Source organism: Poecilia formosa, unplaced genomic scaffold (assembly GCF_000485575.1).
Source record: "Poecilia formosa unplaced genomic scaffold, Poecilia_formosa-5.1.2 Scaffold7, whole genome shotgun sequence".
In the NCBI taxonomy this organism is placed as follows: domain Eukaryota; kingdom Metazoa; phylum Chordata; class Actinopteri; order Cyprinodontiformes; family Poeciliidae; genus Poecilia; species Poecilia formosa.
In genome coordinates this window covers 4,325,967-4,350,307 of record NW_006799946.1, presented here as the reverse complement: position 1 = coordinate 4,350,307, position 24,341 = coordinate 4,325,967, and the positions used below count along the sequence as shown (strand labels likewise).

Here is a 24,341-nt window from a genome sequence, read left to right as displayed (position 1 = left end):
TTTTGACCTGCTTCACACCACGTGCTACAATTTTCCGCCGCAACACGCAAACTTCCCCATTCACTCAGTGCGATATAGTTCCACATCGCTTAGGATTTGTTGCTGCGCGTTTGCGCAGTGTGAAGGAAAAAGGAGGCCAGCTGCACAGGCAGGCTGCGAAATGAGAAGCAGATGATCGGTATCGGCAACAAGAGCCAATGATCGCCGATCCCCGATCATGCACTTTTTCACGGAAATCGGCCCGATTATGATCGGTGACCGATCGATCGGCACACCTCTAGTAATAATAGTTTGTACACTTTTAATCTAGCAGGTTTTTTTTTTTTTAAAAAAACAGCTTTATTCATTCAAAAACTACCTTTGACATCTGTTCGGGGTCGTTGTGCGTCTCTATATGTTTGATATTTCATCTCGCTGTCATAAAACTTGACTCCTGGATGAAATTCAGTAGCCGCCGTCTCTCTGGCTGAGGTGTTCCTCGCACGTCTCACCCAGGAGTCCCATCCAAGCTTTTTTGTGTTCGGTGACATTAATTTGTCATGTGTTAATAATTGGCCTCTGGCTGCAGACTTTAAAGACTTCAAACGTCTTACGTGCGACTGACGTTAAAGGCGGCTTGACTTTAATCTAACAGAAACCCTCCGACTGACGTCTGGTGGGTCACTTAATGCTGATTTCCAAGCATAAGAAGAGGAGAGAGAGGAGTTCAGCTTTTACTTAAGTGACACAGAGACCGCATAGAATATGTGTTAGCCTGCAGGTAGGACGGACCGTATGACAGTGTAACGTGGGTGGTGTCGGTGAACATCTGTCTCAGAGGCTGACCGGCTTCCAGAGACGGGAGAGAGAGCCTCTTCTATTTCGCCGAAACTCTCCGAGGCCAAAGCGATGCTCGGAATGACGCGGACTATTATCAGGCGAAGAACAAAAGGGGGCCGGCCCGCTGGTTCATTCGCCGTCTGGAGGAAAAGAATAAGCTTCACGGTGCTTCCAACGGTTTTGACGTCATCTTAAAAGACTCGAGAAACGCTTTGTAGCCTTTGCAGTTCAGGATCAATATCATAAAAGACGACATAGTTTTATGAAGGATGGGATTTGAATCAGAAGCTCCTGCTTAACTGGGATAACGCTGTGTTTCTCAGCGGCGTAGGTTTGAAACTAAATGTCATCGGCAAACATTTTGGTGGTGAACAGCAGCCACATTTCACTTTGTATCCAGGTTACCACGTTGCAGTTAATTGGAACATCATCAAAAGCGGCAACAAAGCTATTATCACACGATGGCTGCCGTAGCCTAGCAGTTTCGGTGAAGTTAAAGGGATAAAAAGTCCTTTGTTTGAAACCTAGAGGTTTTATCTTCATTTTTTCCCCCCTCCACAGTAACGAACTACAAGTTTGACAAATCCAAAGGGTGCATAAACACCATGACCGTGGAAATTGACTTTCTCCAGAAGAAGTACATCGACAGTAACCCGTACGACACGGACAAGATGGCAAGCGAGTTCCTGCAACGCTTCTTCAACCAGGCATTCTCCGTCGACCAGCAGGTGTTTGTTTGGGCTTTCCAGGGTTAAATATTAGGCCGACAAAATGTCTGCAGTTCTTTTTTTGTTCTTTTTTTTTTTTTCTTTTACAGAAATAAATGTTTTTCTTCTTGTTTCCCTCGTTAAGCTGGTATTTAGTTATTCTGAAAAGCTCTTCAGTCTGGTGGTGAAAGACATCGACGCCATGGATACCAGCATCCTGAGAGGAGAAAAGACATCCGACGCTTCAGGAAAGAAGGTATCCGCAGACGTTCCTCTCGTCCGGCAGCGTTCGTGACCGTCTCGAGTCAACTGACGCGCTTTATTTCCAAGTTGAAGATGTGGGATTTTTTTTTTTTGTTGCTCAACATTTCCGTGAGATCCGTGCTACTGTGTCCACGCCAGGATTATCGTTTTCTGTTTCTGTTTTCCTCAGATAAAGGTCGGTCTGCTGCTGGCAAACAGTCAAGTGGTTTTCGAGAAATCTGCAAGCTCGGCTGTTGTTTTGATTGGTGAGTGTTGCGTTGTTGCATGTCACAGCGCCGCGTGTTCCTCCTCCGCAGACGTCTTTGTTTTTAGCTCCTCTGCTTCACTTAAGACAAAGACAGACTGGGCAACTTCATGTTTTCACATGTTAATTTCATTTAATTGGAGAAAAACCATCCAAGCCCTCCTGGCCATGTATGACAGGGTAATAGCTTCCCTGTTCAAAATCATAAATTAACTGTGACTAACAACATTTTCAGGAAAGCTGAGTTAAATTTGGAAAGCCACGCCCTCGTTTGATAACTTACAAACTTTGTGGCTGATTTCTTTATGCAATCAGCCTATTTAATGAGCTTTTGTGATCTTTCTTGTGTTTGTGTCGTCCATAGCCTAACACTGTTTGTATTTAAAATCCATTTTAATTTTATGCGATATTTTAATGTCACGACACGCTGGGTTTTCATTGGCTGCGTTTTTTTTTTCAATAATCAAAATGAACACAAAGAAACACCTGAAATATTTCACAGAATATTGAATGCACAGCATATTGGTTTTACTTTTTTTTTTTCTTTTTAATTAATCATTGAAATAAATAAACTTTTGAATTGTATTCTAACTTGCACATATAAATGCTAAGATAACCCAGGAAAATAATTTTTATTTTATTCCGTCTAAAGTAACTCGCATTCAGGCCACCAGGGGGTGCACAACACCCACATAGCTAGGTTTGCCTTCACATTTGTTTGGCAACGTAGCAATAAACAGAAGCACCTCACACACCGTTTGCATTTATTAGTAATTAAACAGCTTGGACATAATAAAGTTTACAAACTCGCAGGAAAATGAAGAGCTGTTCAGAGCTGCTGCTTCTTCTGCTTTTGTAGTTCTGACTTTCTGTATCCATTGGGCATATGTTGTTAGAAAAGAGAAAAAAAAAATGTTGCATGTTCAGGTTGGTTGAAAATGCTCTGCGATTGTCGTGTTTCAGCTTGCCGCTCGTACATTTAGTGTCTTGTGCTCACTTCACCCCCGAAGGAAAATCTAAAATCCGAGATGCTCGGCAGTCCATCATCAGCCCTGACTGGAACTTTGAGAAGATGGGGATTGGAGGCCTTGACAAGGAGTTCTCTGACATCTTTCGCAGAGCCTTCGCCTCACGAGTCTTCCCTCCAGACATCGTTGAGCAGATGGGTAAGTGCCCCTCCTCGCCGCCCCCCTTTCGCATTTTTTTTTTTTTTTTTGTCGGTTCCTCCTTCTCTTATTCATCTGTTCCTGCTTGTGTGCTCCTTGTGCTGAAAACAAGATTATTTTTCCGTGTCACTGGAACATTCTCTCAAATTCTCCTCGTCACGCGAGTTCTACCTCAGCCCTCTACAAATGTATTCCTTAATGGTAATTTGGGGCTTTTAATTGTTTATTTAACCTTTTTCCTTTTTCCTGGTTGGAATAATTCAATAATATACAACTGTAATGAATTTAAGAACAAGAATTAGGTTTGCACGTTTGAATTTGCGTGAATTAATTTAGGGCCAAAACTGGCATTAAAGCAGCCACACAACACAATGCTACGCCACAACGCTTGGCGGTTGTGGCTGGTCCATGTGGGAGTTTCTGCAAATTCCAGTCAAATATAACTGTGTTCATTTTGGACCCGGTTCTTGGTTGGCAGAAACTCCAGTCCATTAGTCATGTTAAACTGAAGCTGAATCTCACAGCATGATGCCACCTCCACCGTGCTTAACTGAGGTAGCGTTCTCAAGGTTCTTAGTTTAATGTCTTTTGAAGGACCGGTTTCAAATGTTCCGAGAAAATACAAGATGCGTTTATTTTCAAGATTATTATTCAACTTGGACGAGTGCAAAGATTTTTAGGAGGTGCTATACGTTTTCGGTTGTTATATGAATCTTGAACCGGCAATCAGCGTTAATCAAACAGCCGAGCCTGTGTCCTGTTCTGGGCAGCGCAGACCGATGACTAAACAGCCCTGACAGAGACCTCTGCACACACTCGTTAATAAGTCTCTTGACAGCTGTCAGGTTACATGATGATTCACTCTAAAGGACAGCAGCTCGCTCTAATGAAAGCCGTGAGTTGGGCCCGTTTGTGACTCAGACCCCCAGACCTCGCTTCCCACATCTGCGCTTGATCTGCGGAGCCTCATTTTTACACCCAGAAGTCTTATGAAAACCTGTGGTTTGCACCCATCAGTTTTAGAAATGCGCTCCGTGCTGAAAGGGTGCAGCCAGACAGACCTGTACCCACCGTGGTGGCAGGCTGACCTTTAGCTGGGTGGCTGTGTGCAGGAGCTGCCCTTTGACTGCCGGCAGCTGGCTGTCGTAATGAGATGGCGTGCCCTGATAGAGCTTGCCGCTAAGGGTAAACTTTTAATTGGCAGGCATGTGGAGCATGGGGGTGGGGGCCGGCGCAGGTGCTGACAAGGAGGCGTTCCTGCTAAAAGTCTGAAAGTTTCACCTTGTCTCCCCTTTGCTCCCGGAGAGGCGAGGCAGACGGACAGGAACTTCAGAGCTTTGTCTCCGAAAAGCCGCAGAGACAAGCACGCCGCTTTTCCCCGCCGCGCTCTGCCCCCCGTCCCACCTGTCGGCCCGGCTGCTTTTCCCTCAGCACACTCAAATGGCATCTCAGATGGTTATCTCTGGCTGCTCAATTAGTCTGGGCTAAATGTCATTAGGCAGGTGCAAAGGGCCATGAAAAGAGCGAGACTTTGAGTAAAATCCAGTGGAGAGTTCGTCGCATCCAGACACGCTTGACCTTTAGGGGGGAAAGAACCCCCATAAATATATAAAAATGAAGTTATTGATCAGAAGTTTGTTTTTTTTAAACTCTTAAATTTAATTTTTTAAAATTATTTCTTGGGAGCGATGAAGGTAAACTTCATTTTCTCTCAACAATGTGGCTTATTTTCTTGCCAGACTTTAATAAGAGCCAAATTTTTAGAGCTCACAATTAATAAATCTCTTCTGCTTGATCTCTTGTCTGATCAGTGTTGGACTCAGCTGAGATTCAGTTATTCTAATTAAGACAATTGAATATGAGAAAGAGGGACTGAGTACAAATGCATGCCACACTTTTTAGATTTTATGTTTTAAAAAATGGAAATAATTCACTTATTTACGCGCTACTTCATGTCGGCTGATTTCATAAGCCACAAAATGCATTTTGTGTGTCTTTTTATCCTTTTTGTATTCTGTGTTTCATCCCTTATGCGGGGCTTTTATATATATATTTTTATAATGTGCAAGTTCTGTAAAAGCAAGTCGTCTGTGTTGAAGTGAACCCTTCTTCTCGCCGTGCGCGCGTCTCTGCCTCCAGGCTGCAAGCACGTGAAGGGAATCCTGCTGTACGGCCCCCCGGGCTGCGGCAAAACCCTCATGGCCCGTCAGATCGGCAAGATGCTGAACGCCCGGGAGCCGAAGATCGTCAACGGCCCAGAGATCCTCAACAAGTACGTCGGAGAGTCTGAGGCTAACATCAGGAAGCTGTTTGCAGATGCAGAAGACGAGCAGAAGAGGGTGAGAGGACAAAACGCTGTTCCCTTTTTTTTTTTTTTTTTTTTTTTTTTTCCCAGAAAGTCCCTTTTAGGGGAGGGGTTTTTTCCAAAACAAAAAAAAAAAAAAAAAAAAAGCTATCCGGTGTTGCAGAAGGGTCTTGCCTTGTTTTATTAGCCATTTATTTTGTTGTTAATGTCAAAACTTTCCCGAACCCTTCATCGAGACATCAGAAGTCTCAGACCTCTCTAAAATAAAAATAATAAAAAAAAAAAAAATAAAAAAAAAAAAGCAATAACTAATATCATCACGAGTGGAGAGATCTGCCCTTTAGCCAGATGTAGCTGTGAAGTTCTGCTCACAGGCCCAGCAGCGACGGCTGGTCTGATCAGTGACACGAGCGTCACTCTGCACCACTTAATGATGGCGCTGGGTTCTCCTTGACCCCTCCGTACGCAAACACACACTCACACACGCACACACAGGATCCAGTGTGCAACATGCGCAGCCCCACACCTGCCTTAAATGCTGCGTCAGGGTTGACGGGCCCGTCGGTGGAGGGATGACCCCCCCACCCTGCCGCTCGCTCATTTATTCCATCTGTTTGTCTGTGGACGGCCAGGACTCGGCTCAAATTAGATAAATGTGGAGACGTGTAAAAGCGGTGCTTTGCGCGAGCATTCGATCTGTTTTTTTTTTTTTTTTTCCATTTCGTCACATTACAACCACACATTTTTTTGGTGTGATGGGTCACAATTGTAAAGTGGAAAGACAATGACCAAACACGCCAGCCCGACATTAAAACACAGCAGTGCTGGCATCATGCTGTGGGCATTCGGTTTCTTCAGCACTGTCTGAGTTGATGGGAACGGTAAAGCGGAGCTAAATCAGTGTTTATTGAGATGATTGTTGTGCCTTTCAACGTTTGTTTTTACATCATGTTTCAAAGAAAACCATCTGTGGTATTTATTGGTAGATCAGAACAAACTAGTGCTTTATATTACTAAGTGGAAGGAAAACTATCAGTTTTGTTTTTAAAACCCTTACAGTTAAGAATCTAAAATGCAAGATGTACATTTCTGTTCAGGCCTACGTCTTTCTAAAACGCATCGGGCTCAGTCAGATCGGATGGAAAACAACTGTGGATATCAGTTTCAAGTCCCGCTAAACGTTCTCAGTTGGATGCAGGTCTGTGCTTAAGACATAATAAAAAAAAAAAAGCCCTGATCTAAAACCATTCCTTTTGTAGCTGTTGGTGTTTAATTCTGCTAAAGGATGAACCTCCGCCCCAGTATCAAGTCTTTTCCAACCATCACCAGGTTTCCCTCCAGGAACGCCCTTTATTCAGCTCCATAAACCTTCCTGTCATCTCTGAGCTGTTTCCGTTTCTCTAGAGAAGAAGAACATCCCAAGTGTCGTGATACTGCCACCACCAGATGGTGCGTTGTTGACTAATTTTCTCCTCCAAGTCCGTCCCACAACAGGCGGACGTACACTGACAAAGGTGGACTCTGCTTATTCATTAAGAAACATTCAAAAGCAGTTGATTGTTCTGGATTTCATGTGCAATTTTTCTATCACACAGCATTAAAAAAAAAAAAAAAAAAAAAAACTAAACACAGGCAATACCCCTAGGGAACCAGACAGTTTTGTAAGCTTGATCAGTCTGACAAAGTGTGTTTGGCGTTAAGAGGCAAAGAGGGACCTCCGTGCTTGAAGGTGCAGATGTTTTAAGATAACAGCAGGCGGCTTATTTACGGTCTGCGCGTTAATCTTCCTCCTCTCCCGCCTGGCTCCGCAGCTCGGAGCCAACAGCGGCCTCCACATCATCATCTTCGACGAGATCGACGCCATCTGCAAGCAGCGCGGCAGCATGGCGGGCAGCACCGGCGTCCACGACACCGTGGTCAACCAGCTGCTGTCCAAGATAGACGGAGTGGAGCAGCTCAACAACATCTTGGTCATCGGTGAGAAGCTGTGTTCTAGCAGAGCACCTGCGCTCTATCTCCTGCGTGTGTCATTCACCCTCGTCCTGTGCTTCCCTTCCCCCTCCCCCCCTCCATCCCGTCCCGCTATCTCTCCCGTCTCCCTCAGGTATGACCAACAGGCCCGACCTGATAGATGAGGCCCTGCTGAGGCCGGGAAGGCTGGAGGTGAAGATGGAGATCGGTAAGAAGTGAAGAACACACACAGACGAGGCTCCGCTGCACTGTTTATTCCGAGCAGCGTCTCTCGCAGACGACCACAATGTGGATTTATAATGTATTAATGATAACGGCAATAAAAAAAAATAAAATAAAAAAAACTATTAATTGGTCCAACATTCCTGTCTAAAGTAAAGTAAGCAGTCAGGTGGGCGGTCTCTTGCTTCAGATACATTTAAGAATGTTTTCTTAAATTTTGTGTTAAATAAACACTTTTTTTTTTCACCTGTTATTGTTACAGACACGCTTTATAGGTTATTTATTGAATCCAGACATTAACAAATGAAGCCCAGACTAAAACAAAGCGGTGAAATCCCTCAGCTGTTGGTGGCCGGAACGTCATGCAGAAAGCCCATTTTTTTCCTCACTTCTTTGTCCTTATTAGTCAAAGCTTCTCCTTGCAAACTAAATGAACATTACTCAAATATCCTAAATTATAATTAGACACAGTTTCAACAGATATCATACTTACTCCAAAGGGAGAGATTATGTCTAGAGTGATAAATTAGAATAAGTATCCAATAAGGGTGAAACTGTTCAGAATGATGGTCGGAAACGTAATTCTGCTCACATTATTGCCACAGTACAAGATTACTTTCACAGTGCATAATAATTGGGTTGTTTAGAATAACTTTTCAACTTAATAACTGTTCGCTCAGTAAAATCATTCTCCATCCGTTTCTTTCTCCAGGGTTGCCAGACGAAAACGGTCGCATTCAGATCCTAAACATCCACACAGCAAAGATGCGTCAGTACAACCTGCTGGCCACCGACGTGGACATTAAGGAGCTCGCCGTGGAAACTAAAAACTACAGCGGTGCCGAGTTGGAGGGACTGGTCCGGGCCGCGCAGTCCACCGCCATGAACAGACACATCAAGGTCAGATTGTCCTTATTTTAGGGCTTATTCGTTATGTGCATTGTAAAAACTGAAAGAGGAATACTGTGTACGTCTTACAAGAAATAAATACCATACGCATCCAGGTGCGACGGGCTGTTTATTATGTTCGGACCCCCGAGACTTAAGCTATTTATCAGGTGCACTGGCTCAAATCTACACAGCTCACTGCTGTACACAGATAAGGAAAAGTTCTCATCTGTTAAGTGTTCTGCCCCCACGGGCGCAGACACTCAGAGAGCAGCAGATATTAGAGGGTGATGATAAGCGACGGACAAGGGGTGTACACATCTCTGATGGTTCTGACGCTTTTCTTCACTCCTCTAAGCAATTATTCTTCCCTCCCTTTCCTTTCCCTGTCTGACCTTTTTGCTACGGGGGGGAACGCAGTCTCGTGGCACGTTGAGCAATCTAAATGTGCCATATTTCACGTAAAAGCGGTATTTACCAGGAGGACATTGAATTGTATCAGTTAGGAATGTACTTATTATTTGTTTATTTTATTTTTATTTTTTATTTTTTTTGCGCTGTTGCAGGCCAGCAGCACAGTGGAGGTCGACATTCAGACGGCGGAGAAGCTGCAGGTCAGCAGACTGGATTTCTTGGCCTCACTGAATAACGATATCAAACCGGTAAGTTTGTGTGTGCGTCTCTGTTCGCTTCTGTCCTGATTGAGTCAAATAGGGACAGGAAGTCACCAATCAAATCAATCAATCAAATTTTATTTTTAAAGCACATTTCAGCAGCAAGGCATTTCAAGGTGCTTTACATAATTAAAGAAGAAATAAAAACAGTATGTGACATTAATAAATAGATGAAAAGTAAAGATAAAAACATCGAAGACATCAAAACCCACCCTCTAACCCTAATTTAGCCATACGCAACTCTAAACAAGTGGGTCTGAAGTTGAGATTTAAAGGCACCCAGTGTTTCAGCTGCTTTACAGTTTTCTGGAAGTTTGTTCCAAATCTGTGGTGCATAGAAATTGAATGCTGCTTCTCCTCGTTTGGTTCTGGTTCTGGGGATGCAGAGCAGACCAGAACCAGAAGATCTGAGGGGTCTAGACGGTTGGTACAGCAATAACAGACCTTTAAGGTATTGCGGTGCTAAACCGTTCAGTGATTTATAAACTAATAACAGTTAAAGTCTATTCTTTGAGCTACAGGGAGCCAGTGTAGGGACTTTAAAACTGGTGTTATGTGCTCTATCTTCCTGGTTTTAGTGAGAACGCGAGCAGCAGCGTTCTGGATCAGCTGCAGCTATTTGATTGATTTATTAGTCAGACCTGCGAAGACGCTGTTGCAGTAATCAATGCAGCTAATCAAACTGGTTTCCATCGTGTGTAGTCATTCCCTTTTCTACCTTACCAACAGTAGGAGACCGTGAAGCTCTTTATTTTGGCTCTGCAGAAAATCCTGTGCTATATTGTAGTAAAATTATTACTATACATTGGTAGTCAGAGTGAACACATACTTTTTTTATATACATATTCTAGTTTTCTCTATACGTATATATGCTCCTTTTTAATTATGTATAAATATCACTATTAGTACTTCTCTCTATTGTAATGTACATAATATTTTTGGGTATCTGGCCAGGACAGCTATGTAGCAGCTAGCTGACTAGTAGATATCTGTCTGGAAGTTTGTTTAGCAAGCTACTTGTTGAGCTAGTATCCTATTTGCCTATTGCTTTGGATTGCTAACTATTTGCCTGTTGAAGTGAATAGGTATCTGGTCAGTTTCCCAGCTCTCTGCAGAATAGACGTCCTAGTAACCATGTTACTATGCTAGCCAAGCTATATCCTAGTTAGCTATTTGTGTCATGAGATACTTCAGCTGGTATATAATTGTCTGACTAGCTACCTTTTCAGCTAATTAACTATTTGGTTGTTTGTCTAGCTAGCTATCTGTCAAGCTAATAAGTTGCTTGTCAATCTATATGTTTAGATAGCTAATCATTATCAAGGTAATGACTAGCCTAGCTTTTCAACTGTCTGTACAGCAACTTTAGCTATACTAGACATTCATTTATTTTTCCTAACTAGGTAAATGGATAGCTATTTCACAGGCTATCTGGTTAGCAGAGGATTGTGGAAAGTAGTTAACTTTTCTTGAGTAACCTTTTGAAAATAATTTACTTTTAGCAGTTGTTTTTTACTACACTGTACTTTTACTGGAGTAATATTAGTATGAAGTATTGCAACTCCTACTTGTGTAAAAGTTTAAATGTGTTAGTTGCACCAACAACATTTAACGATTTTTTTCGTTATGTATAATAACATGGTACAATCATTTTTTTCTGTCTATTTCCAGGCGTATGGAACCAACCAGGAGGACTACGCCAGTTACATCATGAACGATATAATCCGGTGGGGTAATCCAGTTTCAGCCGCCCTGGAGGATGGAGAGCTGCTGGTGCAGCAGACGAAGAACAGTGATCGCACACCGCTGGTCTCTGTGCTCCTGGAAGGTACACCAATGTTAACGTGTTCAAACCCACAGGAAGGAAAGCATTATTTTTCCCCAACTAAACTTTTCATGTTTCCCTCTCAGGCCCACCTAACAGCGGGAAAACAGCTCTGGCAGTTAAGATTGCTGAAGACTCCCAATTCCCTTTTATCAAGATCTGTTCGCCCGACAAGATGATCGGACACTCCGAGATCGCCAAGTGTCAAGCAATTAAGAAGGTACGCTTTATTTTCAGCTACTGAAAAGTTTAAATACATATGACTCACAGGAGATATTAGAATTAAAAACTTAGTTTTTTTGTGCCTAATTTAAAAAAAACCCTAAAAAAACACACATTTTAAAGGTACTTGTTGAAATGCAGTGAAATGGGTGAAAGTTTAGATCCAAGTTTTTCTGTTAACTACTGATGTAATATGGACCTGACAACCTTGAATTGGGGAAAAGTGTTTTTTTTTTCTTTACTGAACAATTAAAGGACTTTAAATCTAGACTAAATTCATCCAAAGTTATTTTTTCAGTTTCATTTTAGATTGAATGCTTAACTGGTTTCTGTTTTTTAATAGATATTTGAAGATGCTTACAAATCACAGCTGAGCTGTGTGGTAGTTGATGACATTGAGCGCTTGTTGGGTAAGAACCTTATTTCATAGAAATAAGTGTAGATATATGTTATCCTGTCGATCGTACTTGGGTTAAAATGTATTATTATTATTATTTTATTTTATTTTTTTCAGATTATGTACCGATTGGTCCTCGTTTCTCCAACTTGGTGCTACAAGCGTTGCTGGTTCTCCTCAAGAAACCGCCTCCAAAGGTACCAGCAGTTTCAGTTGTGTTATTCATCTCCTCCTCATGCTGTTAGTCCTTAGGCAGCAGAAAGAGGGCAGCAGATCTTATGGACGCCTACACAAGGTCTCATGAGGAATTGATGGAGGTCCTTGGCTGCGGCTGGCATGTGTGAGCAACTGTGTGAGGTTATTAGCAAATGTTTTGCTCCGGGTCCGTTGTGCTCAGAGTGAATGGTGGCGATACAGACCAATTTCTCAGAGCTTCTTTGGTTGTAGTTTGTTGTTGTGTTTGTAAATGAGGGTACAACCCACTATATGGCTGCTTGAGAAGTGGCGCGGGGCCGGGCGCTGAATGCCTGGGTGCAGAGCTCCTCCGGGGTTGTAAAGCGCTGAACCCAGCGGGGCGCCTGGGGCCGGGGGAGGCCAGGGGGACACGGAGGAGAATGGGCTCTGTGAGAGATCCAGGACCTGGCAGAGCTGCCGCCTGTGTGGCACCTCATCTGCATGCAGCATCACAACCCCCCACGCCATGGGGGGGAGCGGGCAGCTATAATCCCCCTGTCTGCTCACCACTCCTCTGCTTCTCCTTCCTCCGTTGTCTGCTCCTGGTTGTCCTCCAGCTCGTCGGCTTAGCGGAGCTGCAGTTCTTCTCTTTTGTCTTCTTTCGCCCATGTTTGTCCTCTGTGCTGTTGTTTTCTACTCTGTTACGTTCTATGCTGCCATTAGTTTCTGCTCCGTATGCTCTTGTTGCGACTGAGACCCCGCTAAATGCCGTGCTTCAGCGGGGCCGACTGCAAATCGCACAGGCGATTTAATATTATTTTAAAATCTGCAGAAAAACCTAAAATGAAATGAAGCAGAAAACAGCTCGTAAGAAGTTTCCTTGGCCTTATGTTTAAATGAGCAGCACAAAATAGTCTAAAATGATGTTTGATGCATCTGTTTACCTTTTATTTTTCTCAGATTTTTGTAAATGATTGGGCAATTTTAGTTTTTTATGTATGTTTTATTTCCTCTAATCTGTTTATTTTATTTTTAAAGTCTACACCCAGACTTCCTCAGCAATGAGGAAAAACAGACGTCTGTTATCTGGTTAATACATGCTAATATTTGATTTTATGTGACGGTGCAATTGAGCATCATTTTATTGATTGTTTTCTTTACAACGTGCAAAAAAGGTGCAAGATATAAGTAAATGCTCATCTGCTTGTAGTGCAGATTGAACGTGCGGGGTTTTGGTTTTTGTAACGGGATTCAAGACTTTTCAATTTCAACAGAAAATCCACAAAACCTACATCCATATCTACAACATGTGCTCCTCCGTTTTCCCCTTTCTTTCTGCACGTGAGCATTCTGGTTTAAAATCAAGCTTGAATCTCTGGAGAGAAAAATCAGGGAGTAAATTGGTGATAAAAAAAACAACGAATGAAGCACGTGTCTCCTCCCTTGCAGGGACGTAAGCTGCTGATCATCGGCACTACGAGTCGCAGAGACGTTCTCCAGGAAATGGAGATGCTGGACGCTTTCAGCACCGCCATCCACATTCCCAACATTTCCAGGGGAGAGGAGCTCGTGCAGGCCCTGGAGGTAAAACACGCCCGACTCAAACCCCAGCCGAATGCAGAATAAATTAAGCGGGACGATTAATTAAATGTTCCTGATGTTGTGCATTCTCTCTCTGTTTCTCGTTGGTATTCGGAAACGACTCAGTCTAATTTTCAGGGAGAGAAGCTCAATCGCAAATATACGAGAGGCAAAATTAAACAGATTTTGCATCAGCGAGTGAAAGAAGTGCTTAATCCACAAGAGAAACAGGATGTAAAACTAATAGCATTTCTGCTGATTATCCAGAATCTTGGACATGTTGTCAGGGTCAAATACTTATTTCATTCAGTGAAATGGAAAAATATATAACTCCTGTGTTGTGCCTTTATTTTCCTGTACATCTTAAAATAAACCCAGCATTAAAATCAGTAATATAAATTGCTAAATTGGTATAATATATACATAAAAAAAAGAATGTAATTGAAAAGTTAATGTATTCTTATTTCACCAAGTGAGACAGATTATGTAGATTAATTACACACTGCCTGATGTCTTCAAGTCCTCGCATCTGGTAATTATAATGGAACTGTACCATAATTAATGCATCTTCTTCTTTATTGAATTTGAATGAATTTGAAAATAATTTTCATAATTCAATTTAAAAAGCCAAGGTGTCTCGACAGGCTGAGGCTCAGAAGCCACATTTAAGCTTTCGAGAGTGCCGCTTTGACAGAATTTTTAAATATAAATGAATAAAAGTATTTATTAAAAAAAATGACTCATTTTAGCTGGTTTTCAATGTGTATTTTTTATGCAACAGATGTCACAACAAATTGTCAAAAATGAAGGAAAATGTTGGGGTTTCCCCCTCCCCCCATTACTTTTCCATCAACTTGAAATTCAGCAAAATGCATAAAAAAATTGTATTTGTATTTTTTTTAATAATACCCCAAAATACAAATTTTGGTCCTTCAATTTAATCATAAAGCCCACTCGTTTTCTAAAGTGTGTTTTTATTAAGTAGAAAAAGACACGTCATGTAAATAAGTGCAGATTTGGGCACGTAAGATGATCTTATTGAGCAGAATCGAGGATAAAACTGCCTCTTTGGATTGTAAAAGCTGCTGAGCCACGATGTAGGAAATAACATGGACATGATATTTCTGGTTTTTAAGATTATTTTTTGTTGCTTTTAACTGATCTAATTCTATGACAAATTGAGAGGTGCCTCAACAATATGTACTTGTTGCTGTATGTTTTGTGTCACATCTGAACTGCTCTCAGACTTCATGTGGTTATGTTCAACTCGTATCTCGTCTCTCTGCTCCCCTCAGCTGCTGGGGTCTTTCGAGGAGAAAGAACGACTCGGCATAGCTAACGCAGTGAAGGGCAAAAGCTTGTGGATCGGCATAAAGAAGCTGCTCATGCTGATTGAAATGGCCGCACAGGTATGGATTGACGATATTGGTTATGATTCGACATAACACTTGACTGTTGAACTGGAATAACTTCATAGAGCTCCTTAAGGATTGTTGTAGTCTTTGAAAGCAGGCTGGCTCAGAAGCTCTCCAGGATTTCTGAAGGTGCTTCAAAGTTTTGTTCTTTTTTTTTTTTTCCGTTATTATTATTAAGCTGGATCTCCAGCAGATGAACAGAATCTGAATATTCTGACTTTAACAGAAAAGAAATCCCTTAAAGACCTGACAAGGACCTTACCCGAGGGAAAGTAGAGGCCCTGGATTAGTCCGAAACACTAATGGAAATCCGCATTTTATATTATTTGTATAAACGTGTTTCAGTTGCATTTTCAATAATTAATTGTTTGAAAAGAAGTGGGAAAAAAATATCGACTTTGAGAAATGAATCTTTTCCATATGAGGTCACGTTGCTGTGAAACCAAATCAATTTATTTTTAAGGCTTTTTGCACATTTGCACCAGGGATGCCAATAAGTGTGGAGAGTGCTGTATATCACTGCTTTTATAGCTTTGTGTTGGCTCCAACAATGACTGATCCTTCCTCATTTTGCTCTAAAGCAAAGATTTAATTCACAACGTCTGTAAAACAGTTCCTTTTCGTGGAAGCCCTCACATTCAGAACACGGTTTCGTAACCGTGAGCCGAACCGCGTCCCAGCAGCTGGGAGAGAACCGCTCGTGAACTGGAGCGCTCCGCTCGACAAATCACTGGCGAAGCCACGCGGTTTTCATTCCAGCTCGCCGATGACAGGTTTTTGTCCCCCGACTGACAACAAACAGGCCGTCGAGAGCCGAGAGTGTCGGCCAGATGTGGAGGAACACGGAGGGATGGGGGTGATTCAGCTCAGACCACACTGCCAGTTTCAAATTTGTGCTCTGAATATAAAATCCGACATGACTGATTGATTGGAGAGGCTATCTTGCGTCTTCCAGCGCTTCAGTTTTAACCCCTCGGCTGTATCGACTCGCCCAACTTCAACTCTGCACCCAGTGTGTTAGTAAAGTTGAACAAACTTGATAATTCGCTTGTCAGAAGTTTTTCCATATAGGAATTTGCACCAATATCAGATGTTATCAAAATCTGGTTTCCAGTCCTCTATTTTATTGGTTTTCCTTTGATAGACACAATAAGATTTGATATAGTTTTACTTTATTTTTTAAATGAGATAAAGGACAAACCCTAAAACAATTTTTTTTTTGTTTTGATATAGTTTTTTTTTTTTTTTTTTTTTTCCCAAATTTAGTCTCATTACCACCAAAACAACATTTATTTATTTTGTTGGTATTTTGTGTGATGGATCGACTCAACGTAGTCTATCATTGTGAAGTGCGCAATTTATTCTCTAAGAGGACAATATTTACTCAGGAAGAGCTGCATGTATTCACATTTCAGATGGAAGAAAAACGCCTAGACATTGAAACCACAAAGCTGGTCTCTATGGAAGTCCATAGCAAACATGTCGTAGAAAGTGGCCAAACTTTCTGCCCTCCATGCAAAATGCTGAGGAAGCCTCTCATATTTGATGGCTGTATAAATGGAGCTGAATGCAGGACGATCCTGCAAGAAAGTCTGCGAGATGCTGCAACTGACTTGAGACTGGGCCAGAAGTTCACTCGGAACAGGACAACAACCCTAAAAACACCGACGGAGATACAATAGGATGGTTTAGATGAAAGAATATTAATGTGCTAAGAATGGCCTTGTCAAAGTCCCCAGCTTAATCAAACGAATAGGAGAACAGGATTGTAGAAAGTACCGACTCAGGAATACACATGCATGTTCAAATTTCTATTTGTTAACCGATTTTAAACATACGCATCGCTTTCCTTCCGCTTTACAACAAGGCACCGCTTCGCATCGGTCCAGATGAAACAAATGAAAAGTTTGTGGTTGTGACGTGACTAAACGTCAGAGGTTTAACTGATCTAAATCCCCTTTGCGAGGCTCCGCGCCTTATATTTCGTCGCTCGTGTAGCCCGACGGAACATCTCCTGCAGCATCGCCTCCTAACTTTTGTGTCTGTTCGCCGAGCCTGGATGCGGTGTGTAATTGCTGTGGTATGCGCGGCTGCAGCCATGTTTTACACCCTCCCTGTTCTGCGCCTGAAGAAATATGAACCTGCGTTCGCCGAGACATGCTGCGAACAGGCGTGCGGCGTCACTCGTCTTGGCGTTCCCGGTTCCCCTCTCGTTGCTCCCGTGCTTCACGGAGGTTGAATCCGCTTCTTCTCTCCCTCGCCCCATATTTTATTTTGTTTTATTTATTTATTATTTTGCACAGTTTGATGTAAAACCAGGTGTTCCAGTTTTAGCAAAAGTGACACGTAGTTTCTAAGACGTTTCTCTCTTGCAGATGGACCCCGACTACAGAGTCAGTAAGTTCCTGAGTCTACTGAGGGATGAAGGAGGGTAAGTATCCTCTTCCTGTTTCTGTGACACTGAACACTCTCACCACACTCGCACACATTCGTCACTGTTGACCGAGACGGGGAAGAGCCAGATGTATACATTTCGATCGGTGTATGAAGTGAGATTAATAATACACATGTTCTCTCTGTTTTTTTTTTTTTGTTTTTTTCCTGCAGTCTCGATTCTAAGCTGGGCAGAATCTAGACGCAGTGAAAGAACATAGCGAGGAGGAGTCATCCTTCATCGGTAAGACTGCAGAGCCTGGATTAAAGGGAGATTACACGGAGCTGAGCACATGTAGCGGCCAACCAGATTAACAACCACCATCGGCTTCATTAACACTCCTCGTGCAAATGAAAATGGAAACTGCAGGGCGGTACGGTTCAGTGCAGGGGGGGGGGAGGGGAGTTTAATATCAACCCTGATTCGTGAGATATTTCTGCCCCCCACCCTCTCTCCATATTTCTTCTCTTCTGAAATGTGTCAGATCATCAAACATCTTTTAGACAAAGACAACCTGAGTAAATAAAAAAAACAAGATTTTCATTTATTAAAGGAAAAGAGCCAGCCAAACCAACCTGAAATGTAGGAAAGTAAATGTCCATTAAACCTAGCAGCAGGTGCCGTCAAGCATTTCTCATAGCTAATGAGTGTTTCACGTCCTCGTTGAGAAGTTTGAACCAGCTTTTCTTCTCAGAGTTGTTTGAATTCAGTCACATTGAAGCGTTCTTGGGCATTGCCAGCCTTATTGAAGGCTGGACTTTGACTAGGTCACTCTAAAACCTTTGTGTCTTCTATTTATTGATTCATTTTAATCACTTAACAGCTCATTTTTAAACCTGCCGTGAACTCGAGGCCGGATAGCAAGGCATCCTGAAGAAGCAAAGCTACGACCCTGTTTGAATTTCAAATCAGCACAACATCCTTCTCTGAAATGATGCCAATTTTGTCAGATGTGACGGTGACACCTTTTAGAAAGTTCCACTTTTTTCTCATCAGTCCACAGAAGTCGTGAAGATCATTAGGATCACATTTCCACTCATTTTGATCAGGGTGCGTTTCTGGCCTCAAGTCTCTCAAATGGTTGCTATTTTTTTTCCTCAGTCTCCTATTTCTTATTGTTAAATCATCAATACTTACCTAAGCTGGTGATTAATTTTCAGACAGATGACAGTGACTTTGTTTCTAATGTTTTTAATACTTTTTTTTTTCTTTTAAATAATTTAGGTTGGAGTATAATGTCTATTTCTTTTGAGTTTGCTTAGCCTACTTCATACAGTCAGCCCAAGGTCTACTTATATCTGGATATTCAAAAATTGTTCAATCACAAAGTAATCCTAAAGTATTCAAATAATGTCTAAAACACCTTCTCTATCCTAGCAATCAAGGTAACTGACATGTAGTCTGTTAGAAGATAAGAAGAAAATATTAGTCTTTTTTTCTACAGTGGATGTAAGTATCCGCTTTTTATCGTGTATGTATAATTTTGAGCCTGTAAATTTGATCCAAATTTCCTTTTTTTCTTTCTTTTTTTTCTGCGTGTAAAAAAAAAAGAAAACATTTGAACTTCTGACTGAAATTTGAAACGAAACAAAACTCAAAAGTTTCCAAAAGTTTTGGTGCCACACGCGTAACGGCACCTTTTTAACATCCATCCTGTGAAGAACTTGGCTGCCCACGGTGCAAAGACTACAATAAAAAAAAACTTCTCCACCTCCTGCAGGAGTTTTGCTTCTCATCGCAGCCTCAGATGCTTATGGTATAGTCGGCGTAAACAGTGTTCCTAAAAATAAGCCGGCTAGACAGCTGCTCCCCTGTGGTGGCACGTCCTCTTTTTTTTTTTTTTTTTTTTTTCCCTGCCAATCTCTTCTCACTTATGTTTGTTTGTTTGTTTGTTTTTCTCCGCTCAGCGACTGAGAAGCGGAGGCCTGAAAGAGGCTGGCAGGGGGGCGCGGAGGGGGGCATCAATCTGGATCCTTCCTTCTCGCCCCCTGTGAAGTTCCCTGCAGTGCAGATGCCTGCAGCAGCCATCGACCAGGACACCGACTTCACTTCAAAACTGTGCCAAGACAGGAAATGAGACTAGAAGCGTGTATATGGGATGCTTGCGTTTTGGACGACTAATGCCGCCATCCTGGTCGCCGGAGCTGCTTAGGGATTTTTTTTTTTTACTCATTTAACGTTAAAGAGTCAGCGCAACTGAGGCACTTCTATAGCAACATGTGCTCAAACACTAATTATGAGACAGTTTTATTTCAGTGCACGGATGTGTAGCCTAACCATTCCACGACACGACTTGGTGTTCAAGTTGTGCGCCCGCTTCTATCTGATCTTCTTATTACATGAATAAATTCTGTTGCTTGCAAGACACTCTGGTTTTGTTAATTATTAATGCTCATCCATCCACCTCTAGGGTGTGTGCGACGTTCAAGAGTCGTGCCTCATTTCTCGGTTCCGATCATCCAGACTTTCTTGTGGTGTTTAGATATTTAGAGGTTTGTTTTTGTTTTCAACTTTGACTATTATTTCTGTCACTTCTGCGCAGCATCGTTTGTGCAAGACCTTGCAAATTGTTCAAACTCCTTAAAATTTCTTCATTTTCCATAAATTTTACTTTCAAAGAACATTTTCTGTGACGCCCTTACATAATGTAGCTCATACCGGTGGTGTTTTCTGATATGGGCAACTGCCCAGGGCAGCATCTTGTTGGGGAGAGAAGGGGGGTTTCTTATTTCCTTCTCGGTTTCGTGTTTCCACCCATCTGTGTTCTAGACCAGGAAACTGACAAAGCTACTGCCTTGATATAAGTGGTTACTTTAACTGCTGGAAGACAATCACAGGCTCAGTTAGAATGCAGAATTAGTTGTAACCAAGAGCAAAGTTTCGATGCCTTGTAGTGCTGCGAGTGCTGCTGCTTACGTTTCTGCTGGTTTTATTAGAACTAAGGAACGTGTCGTTTCATCGTCTGAGGCTCAGTTTTCAGAATTGTAAGCTCTAGTGAGAATGCACCTCGGTTAATGAAGGACAGCAAATTGAATGCAAGTCAATAAAAATACAGGGTTCCGACACATTTTCCCAGTAAACGTCCCACACTTTTCTAACCTCTAGAGTTCTCAGTTTTTGAATACACAGTTGTCTGTGTATAGAATCGAAGATTGCGTACAGATTTTAGACATTTCCACATTGTTCAGATGCAAAAGCTGCAAAACCACATACCGCGAGGAAGGCTGGATGAATGAACGGGTGGATGGATGGATGGATGCAACACTGTATGTGCAATGTTTATTTAACTACCAGCACAAAAAAAAACCCGTTATGGTTAGAGTCATGTTCTTTTATAAATTCAAATATTTATCATGTAGACAATAAAACAATTAAAAGTTGCTAATATTTGTACATACTTATCTTAAAACTTAAACTGTGTGGGAACCTTGGAAATACGGTCCTAGTTTGAAAAATGTGCTGTCATTTTGTTTTTGTCCACAATTTTATTTTATTTTTTTCTACAAAAATACCCCAGTTTCAACTTGACAAGTGAAGACGTCGATCCGACGCTGGAAACATCAAGAAACACGAGACAGACAGATTTTTCTTCTTCAAATATATAATCTTAGTTCAGTCATACAGATATATACATTGTATAATAAATAATATTTATAAAAACATAACATTTACGATTATAAAATAAAAAGGGAATTATTCACTTTAAAACATTTGTACAAAACTTTGGATATAGCACGGGGGTAAAGTCAGGATGTCGGATAGTGGGAAGGTACATCCAGGAAGAAGATGACACAAATATGCTAAGCTATGTCACACAGAGAGGACAGCCTGTACAGGGTGAATATAATTTATAAGAAGCATGGAGAACCGTCAAAAAATTCTTTTTTTTTTTTTTTTTATCTTTTCCTGCACAAATGATCTCATTTTCCCTTGGTGATCTCCTAGTTTAACCTTTTGTCACATCCGTTCCTCTGCTGAACTCCTGCGCGCTCCCTCAGCGTTACCACGACGGTGCGGCAGGCATGTTTTTTTGGGGTGAAGCACAGACAAGAATACAGCTTCATAAATCACACCCGTTTGAATGCTTCGGCACGGGAAAAACATGAAGGAATGCTCTGGGAGAGATGTGACGGCCAATCAGAGGCTTTCCCTAATCCTTGGTCTCCGCGTGTCATCACATGTCCTCTTGTTTTTTTGTTTTTTTTTACTGAATCAGATTTATTTTTAGACACAGATCTTTACGATGAACCTGATGAACTGTAATCAAACGCGCTAAAGCTCGACTCAAGTGTGATGCTGCATGGATCCGTGAGCAGTTTAAAGGCCGAACTCGCCCTCGGAAAGTGCAACAAAGATATTATTCATAAGAACTTTGCAGACTTTTTTTTTATTGTTTATTTTTGAATTCCCACCTAGAGTTGTTGGAATAGTGCATATGTAAACCCATGTGGGGATGTTGTTGAGAGGAATGCGCATGCGCCCTCCTGCATACCTTCAGTCCCATCCTGATGGCCATAATTCAGAAATGCAGGGCTATAAACCTCACACTGTAGTGTGTGTGTGTGTGTGTATATATATATATATATATATATATATATATATATATCTTCCAGAATTCGCAGTTGACTGGTCCAGTGGAAAGGACTCAATCAGCTCAGTAGTTTGCAATAGACAGGACTGTTGCACCGTCAGCGTCTGCCTACTGTTTTCAGTTCAGTAGTTAAAAAAAGTGACATTTGGGCTGCAGAAGAGTAACCGATAGGATGCCATGTTAGTTCAGACGTACGTAAAAGCTGGAGAAGTGAGGTGTAAGTTGGGAAGACGGGTGGGTTTTACTGCATTATGTGTTTTCTATACATGCCACGAACATCGTGTCGGCATAGAGGAGGGAAATAAATAAAGACACGGGGGGGCGGGGGAGGAGAGGGCGCTGAAAGTGGCACAACTGCTTCCCATGAGAGCGGGCGACGTTTTTCAGGTAGTCCGGTGCAGGGGGCTATGAGGACTAAGTTGTTTTGTTGTTTCCGATTTAACCTTTAGCCATTCGTCGCGGAGCCCTGCGAGTGTCGGGTGTCAAAGTAAAAACAGAGGATTAAATGGGTCGAGTTCCTCAGGTCAGGAAGTAAAGTGTGTCAGAAAACACACTAGCAGTTAAAATCTTCAGCTCTACATCACTTCATCAGCTGAAAAGCAGAATAAATGCAACATTCATATTCTAATAAAACAGATCATAAGTTTGCTGAGTGTTTCGGTTTAGACAGGTTCCTAATGTTGGGATCTTGATGTCGGGTTATTGCCACAAGTGTTTCAAAGATTAAAAACTGTAATCATGAAGCGATTCAAAATGTTTACCGAGTGTGCTGTGTTAACATTTAACTGCCTCGTTATAAGTATTCGTACTGTGCAATGTGCAAAAACTGAGGTGGAGAAATATTTGCTGCCTTTCAGATTCCCTTCAATTTATCACGCTTAAATAACTTGGATCAAACAAATACCAAAATCAGACAAAGTACTTTTACTTTACTCAAAGTATTTGTTTTTAGAGTAAATACTAAAAGTTTTCTTATAATGATTTCATTTATCCAAATTGTTCAAAAATATTTCAATGGTGGGCCTCCATTTCCTGTGTCAACGTTAACAGAAAGCGTAAATGTCTGATACGTCCAAAAATGATTTAATGACTGTACTGTTAATAGCGCTGATGGATGAATATTGCATCTGAATGTTGCAAGATTTAGACAATCTTTTAACTCCAGTTATGCAGCTGGTGTATATAAACACCAGTGTTACTGTAAATCAGTGAGCTAAACTGACCTAAGCTCTGTTTTTATCGTTGCACCTGACCCTGGCTTGGCTCCGTACGTTACATCCTAAGTTTTTGTGTGTGAGTGGGTTATTGACCGGTGTGCAGAATGAGTCTGCGTCTGCAGGGAAGTTGTGGAGGGAGGACACAGGGGGGGAGTTAGGGTAGAAGGTCCAGCAGTCAGTTTGCCTTAAAGTACAGGCCTCTCATTTGCATGTGTGTACATCATAGACGCGCACACACTCCTGGCAGCTGACGTAACAGCACCAGTGGAAGATGCAGTGGCACTTCTCCTTGCGCTTCTCAGTCCGGGTGTTGTGGCCGCGGCCGCAGCATAGGAGGTCACACCCCTCGATGCCGTGGGACGACACGTTGCAGACGCGGTCGCGCGTCCCGAACGACCCCGTCTCCGGGTTGGGCTCGCAGAAGTTGGGCGAGCCCTCGTAGTAAACCAGATCGCGCTCGGTGGGGTGCTTGAAGAAGTTGTACTTCACTCGTAGGGTCTCCACCCAACCCCGTGACTCGCGGTGCTTCTCCACCACCATCTCCGAGGCGCTGTCGTACTTGTCCTTCAGGTAGTCGCCCAGCGTGCGGAAATCCGGCTGCGCCCACCAACAGGTCTTCACCTCGCAGCTTCCAGAAAGGCCGTGACATTTGCAGCGCAGGTGCATGTGGTCGAGGATGGTCTGAGAAACACAGAAGGTGGTTATTAGTTTGGTGGGATTATGTTTTGGATGTCATTGACCGACTGAGACAGTAGCGCACAAAAGCACCTCAGATTTGACCCAGAACTGTTTCTCTCTAAGTCTTTGCCACATTTCTATGGGACAAGCTAACCTCTATCCAGAGACGTGCCACCCAGCAATCTCAGGATATATACAAAAAAGATATGACCTTGTCGGTCACATCTGCTAACTAAACATTTTATCTGAAGGCCTGTCGATACATGTCTTTTAGAGTACGTCTCCACCAGTTGTGAGCGTCTTTAGACTTTCCAAGATAGCTCAACATTCATTTTCGACTGTAGGCACAGACTCCCAGTTAGACTGAGTTCTGGGTGTCGACTGGGCCAGTGTAGCAGTACATAAATCGCTTTCATGTAAACTATTGTATTATAGATCTAACTTTATGTTCTGAGTGTTTGTCATGTTGGAAGGTGAACCGCCACCTCAGAGGGAAATCTTTTGAAGGATCTACCTGGTTTTCTTCCAGTTGTCTCGCATTTAACTC

At 42.2% G+C, this 24,341-nt stretch overlaps 2 protein-coding genes across 2 annotated transcripts in view; one reads left to right on the top strand and one right to left on the bottom strand.

The window, feature by feature from the left end:
* LOC103151978 (vesicle-fusing ATPase-like) overlaps positions 1-19,672 on the top strand; it is a 22,851-nt gene extending 3,179 nt beyond the window's left edge. The window contains exons 4-22 of the mRNA XM_016660855.1: positions 1,143-1,171; positions 1,381-1,547; positions 1,672-1,782; positions 1,960-2,035; positions 3,045-3,200; positions 5,340-5,539; positions 7,317-7,482; positions 7,610-7,684; positions 8,411-8,598; positions 9,153-9,248; positions 10,932-11,088; positions 11,172-11,305; positions 11,651-11,717; positions 11,822-11,901; positions 13,328-13,462; positions 14,755-14,868; positions 17,250-17,305; positions 17,482-17,551; positions 19,216-19,672. Coding sequence (XP_016516341.1) covers positions 1,143-1,171; positions 1,381-1,547; positions 1,672-1,782; positions 1,960-2,035; positions 3,045-3,200; positions 5,340-5,539; positions 7,317-7,482; positions 7,610-7,684; positions 8,411-8,598; positions 9,153-9,248; positions 10,932-11,088; positions 11,172-11,305; positions 11,651-11,717; positions 11,822-11,901; positions 13,328-13,462; positions 14,755-14,868; positions 17,250-17,305; positions 17,482-17,509 — 2,035 coding nt within the window. The 3' untranslated portion in view covers positions 17,510-17,551; positions 19,216-19,672. The remainder of the gene's footprint in view (positions 1-1,142; positions 1,172-1,380; positions 1,548-1,671; positions 1,783-1,959; positions 2,036-3,044; positions 3,201-5,339; positions 5,540-7,316; positions 7,483-7,609; positions 7,685-8,410; positions 8,599-9,152; positions 9,249-10,931; positions 11,089-11,171; positions 11,306-11,650; positions 11,718-11,821; positions 11,902-13,327; positions 13,463-14,754; positions 14,869-17,249; positions 17,306-17,481; positions 17,552-19,215) is intronic.
* A 14-nt stretch (positions 19,673-19,686) lies between these two features.
* wnt3 (wingless-type MMTV integration site family, member 3) overlaps positions 19,687-24,341 on the bottom strand; it is a 31,548-nt gene continuing 26,893 nt past the window's right edge. The window contains exon 4 of the mRNA XM_016660842.1: positions 19,687-23,797. Coding sequence (XP_016516328.1) covers positions 23,318-23,797 — 480 coding nt within the window. The 3' untranslated portion in view covers positions 19,687-23,317. The remainder of the gene's footprint in view (positions 23,798-24,341) is intronic.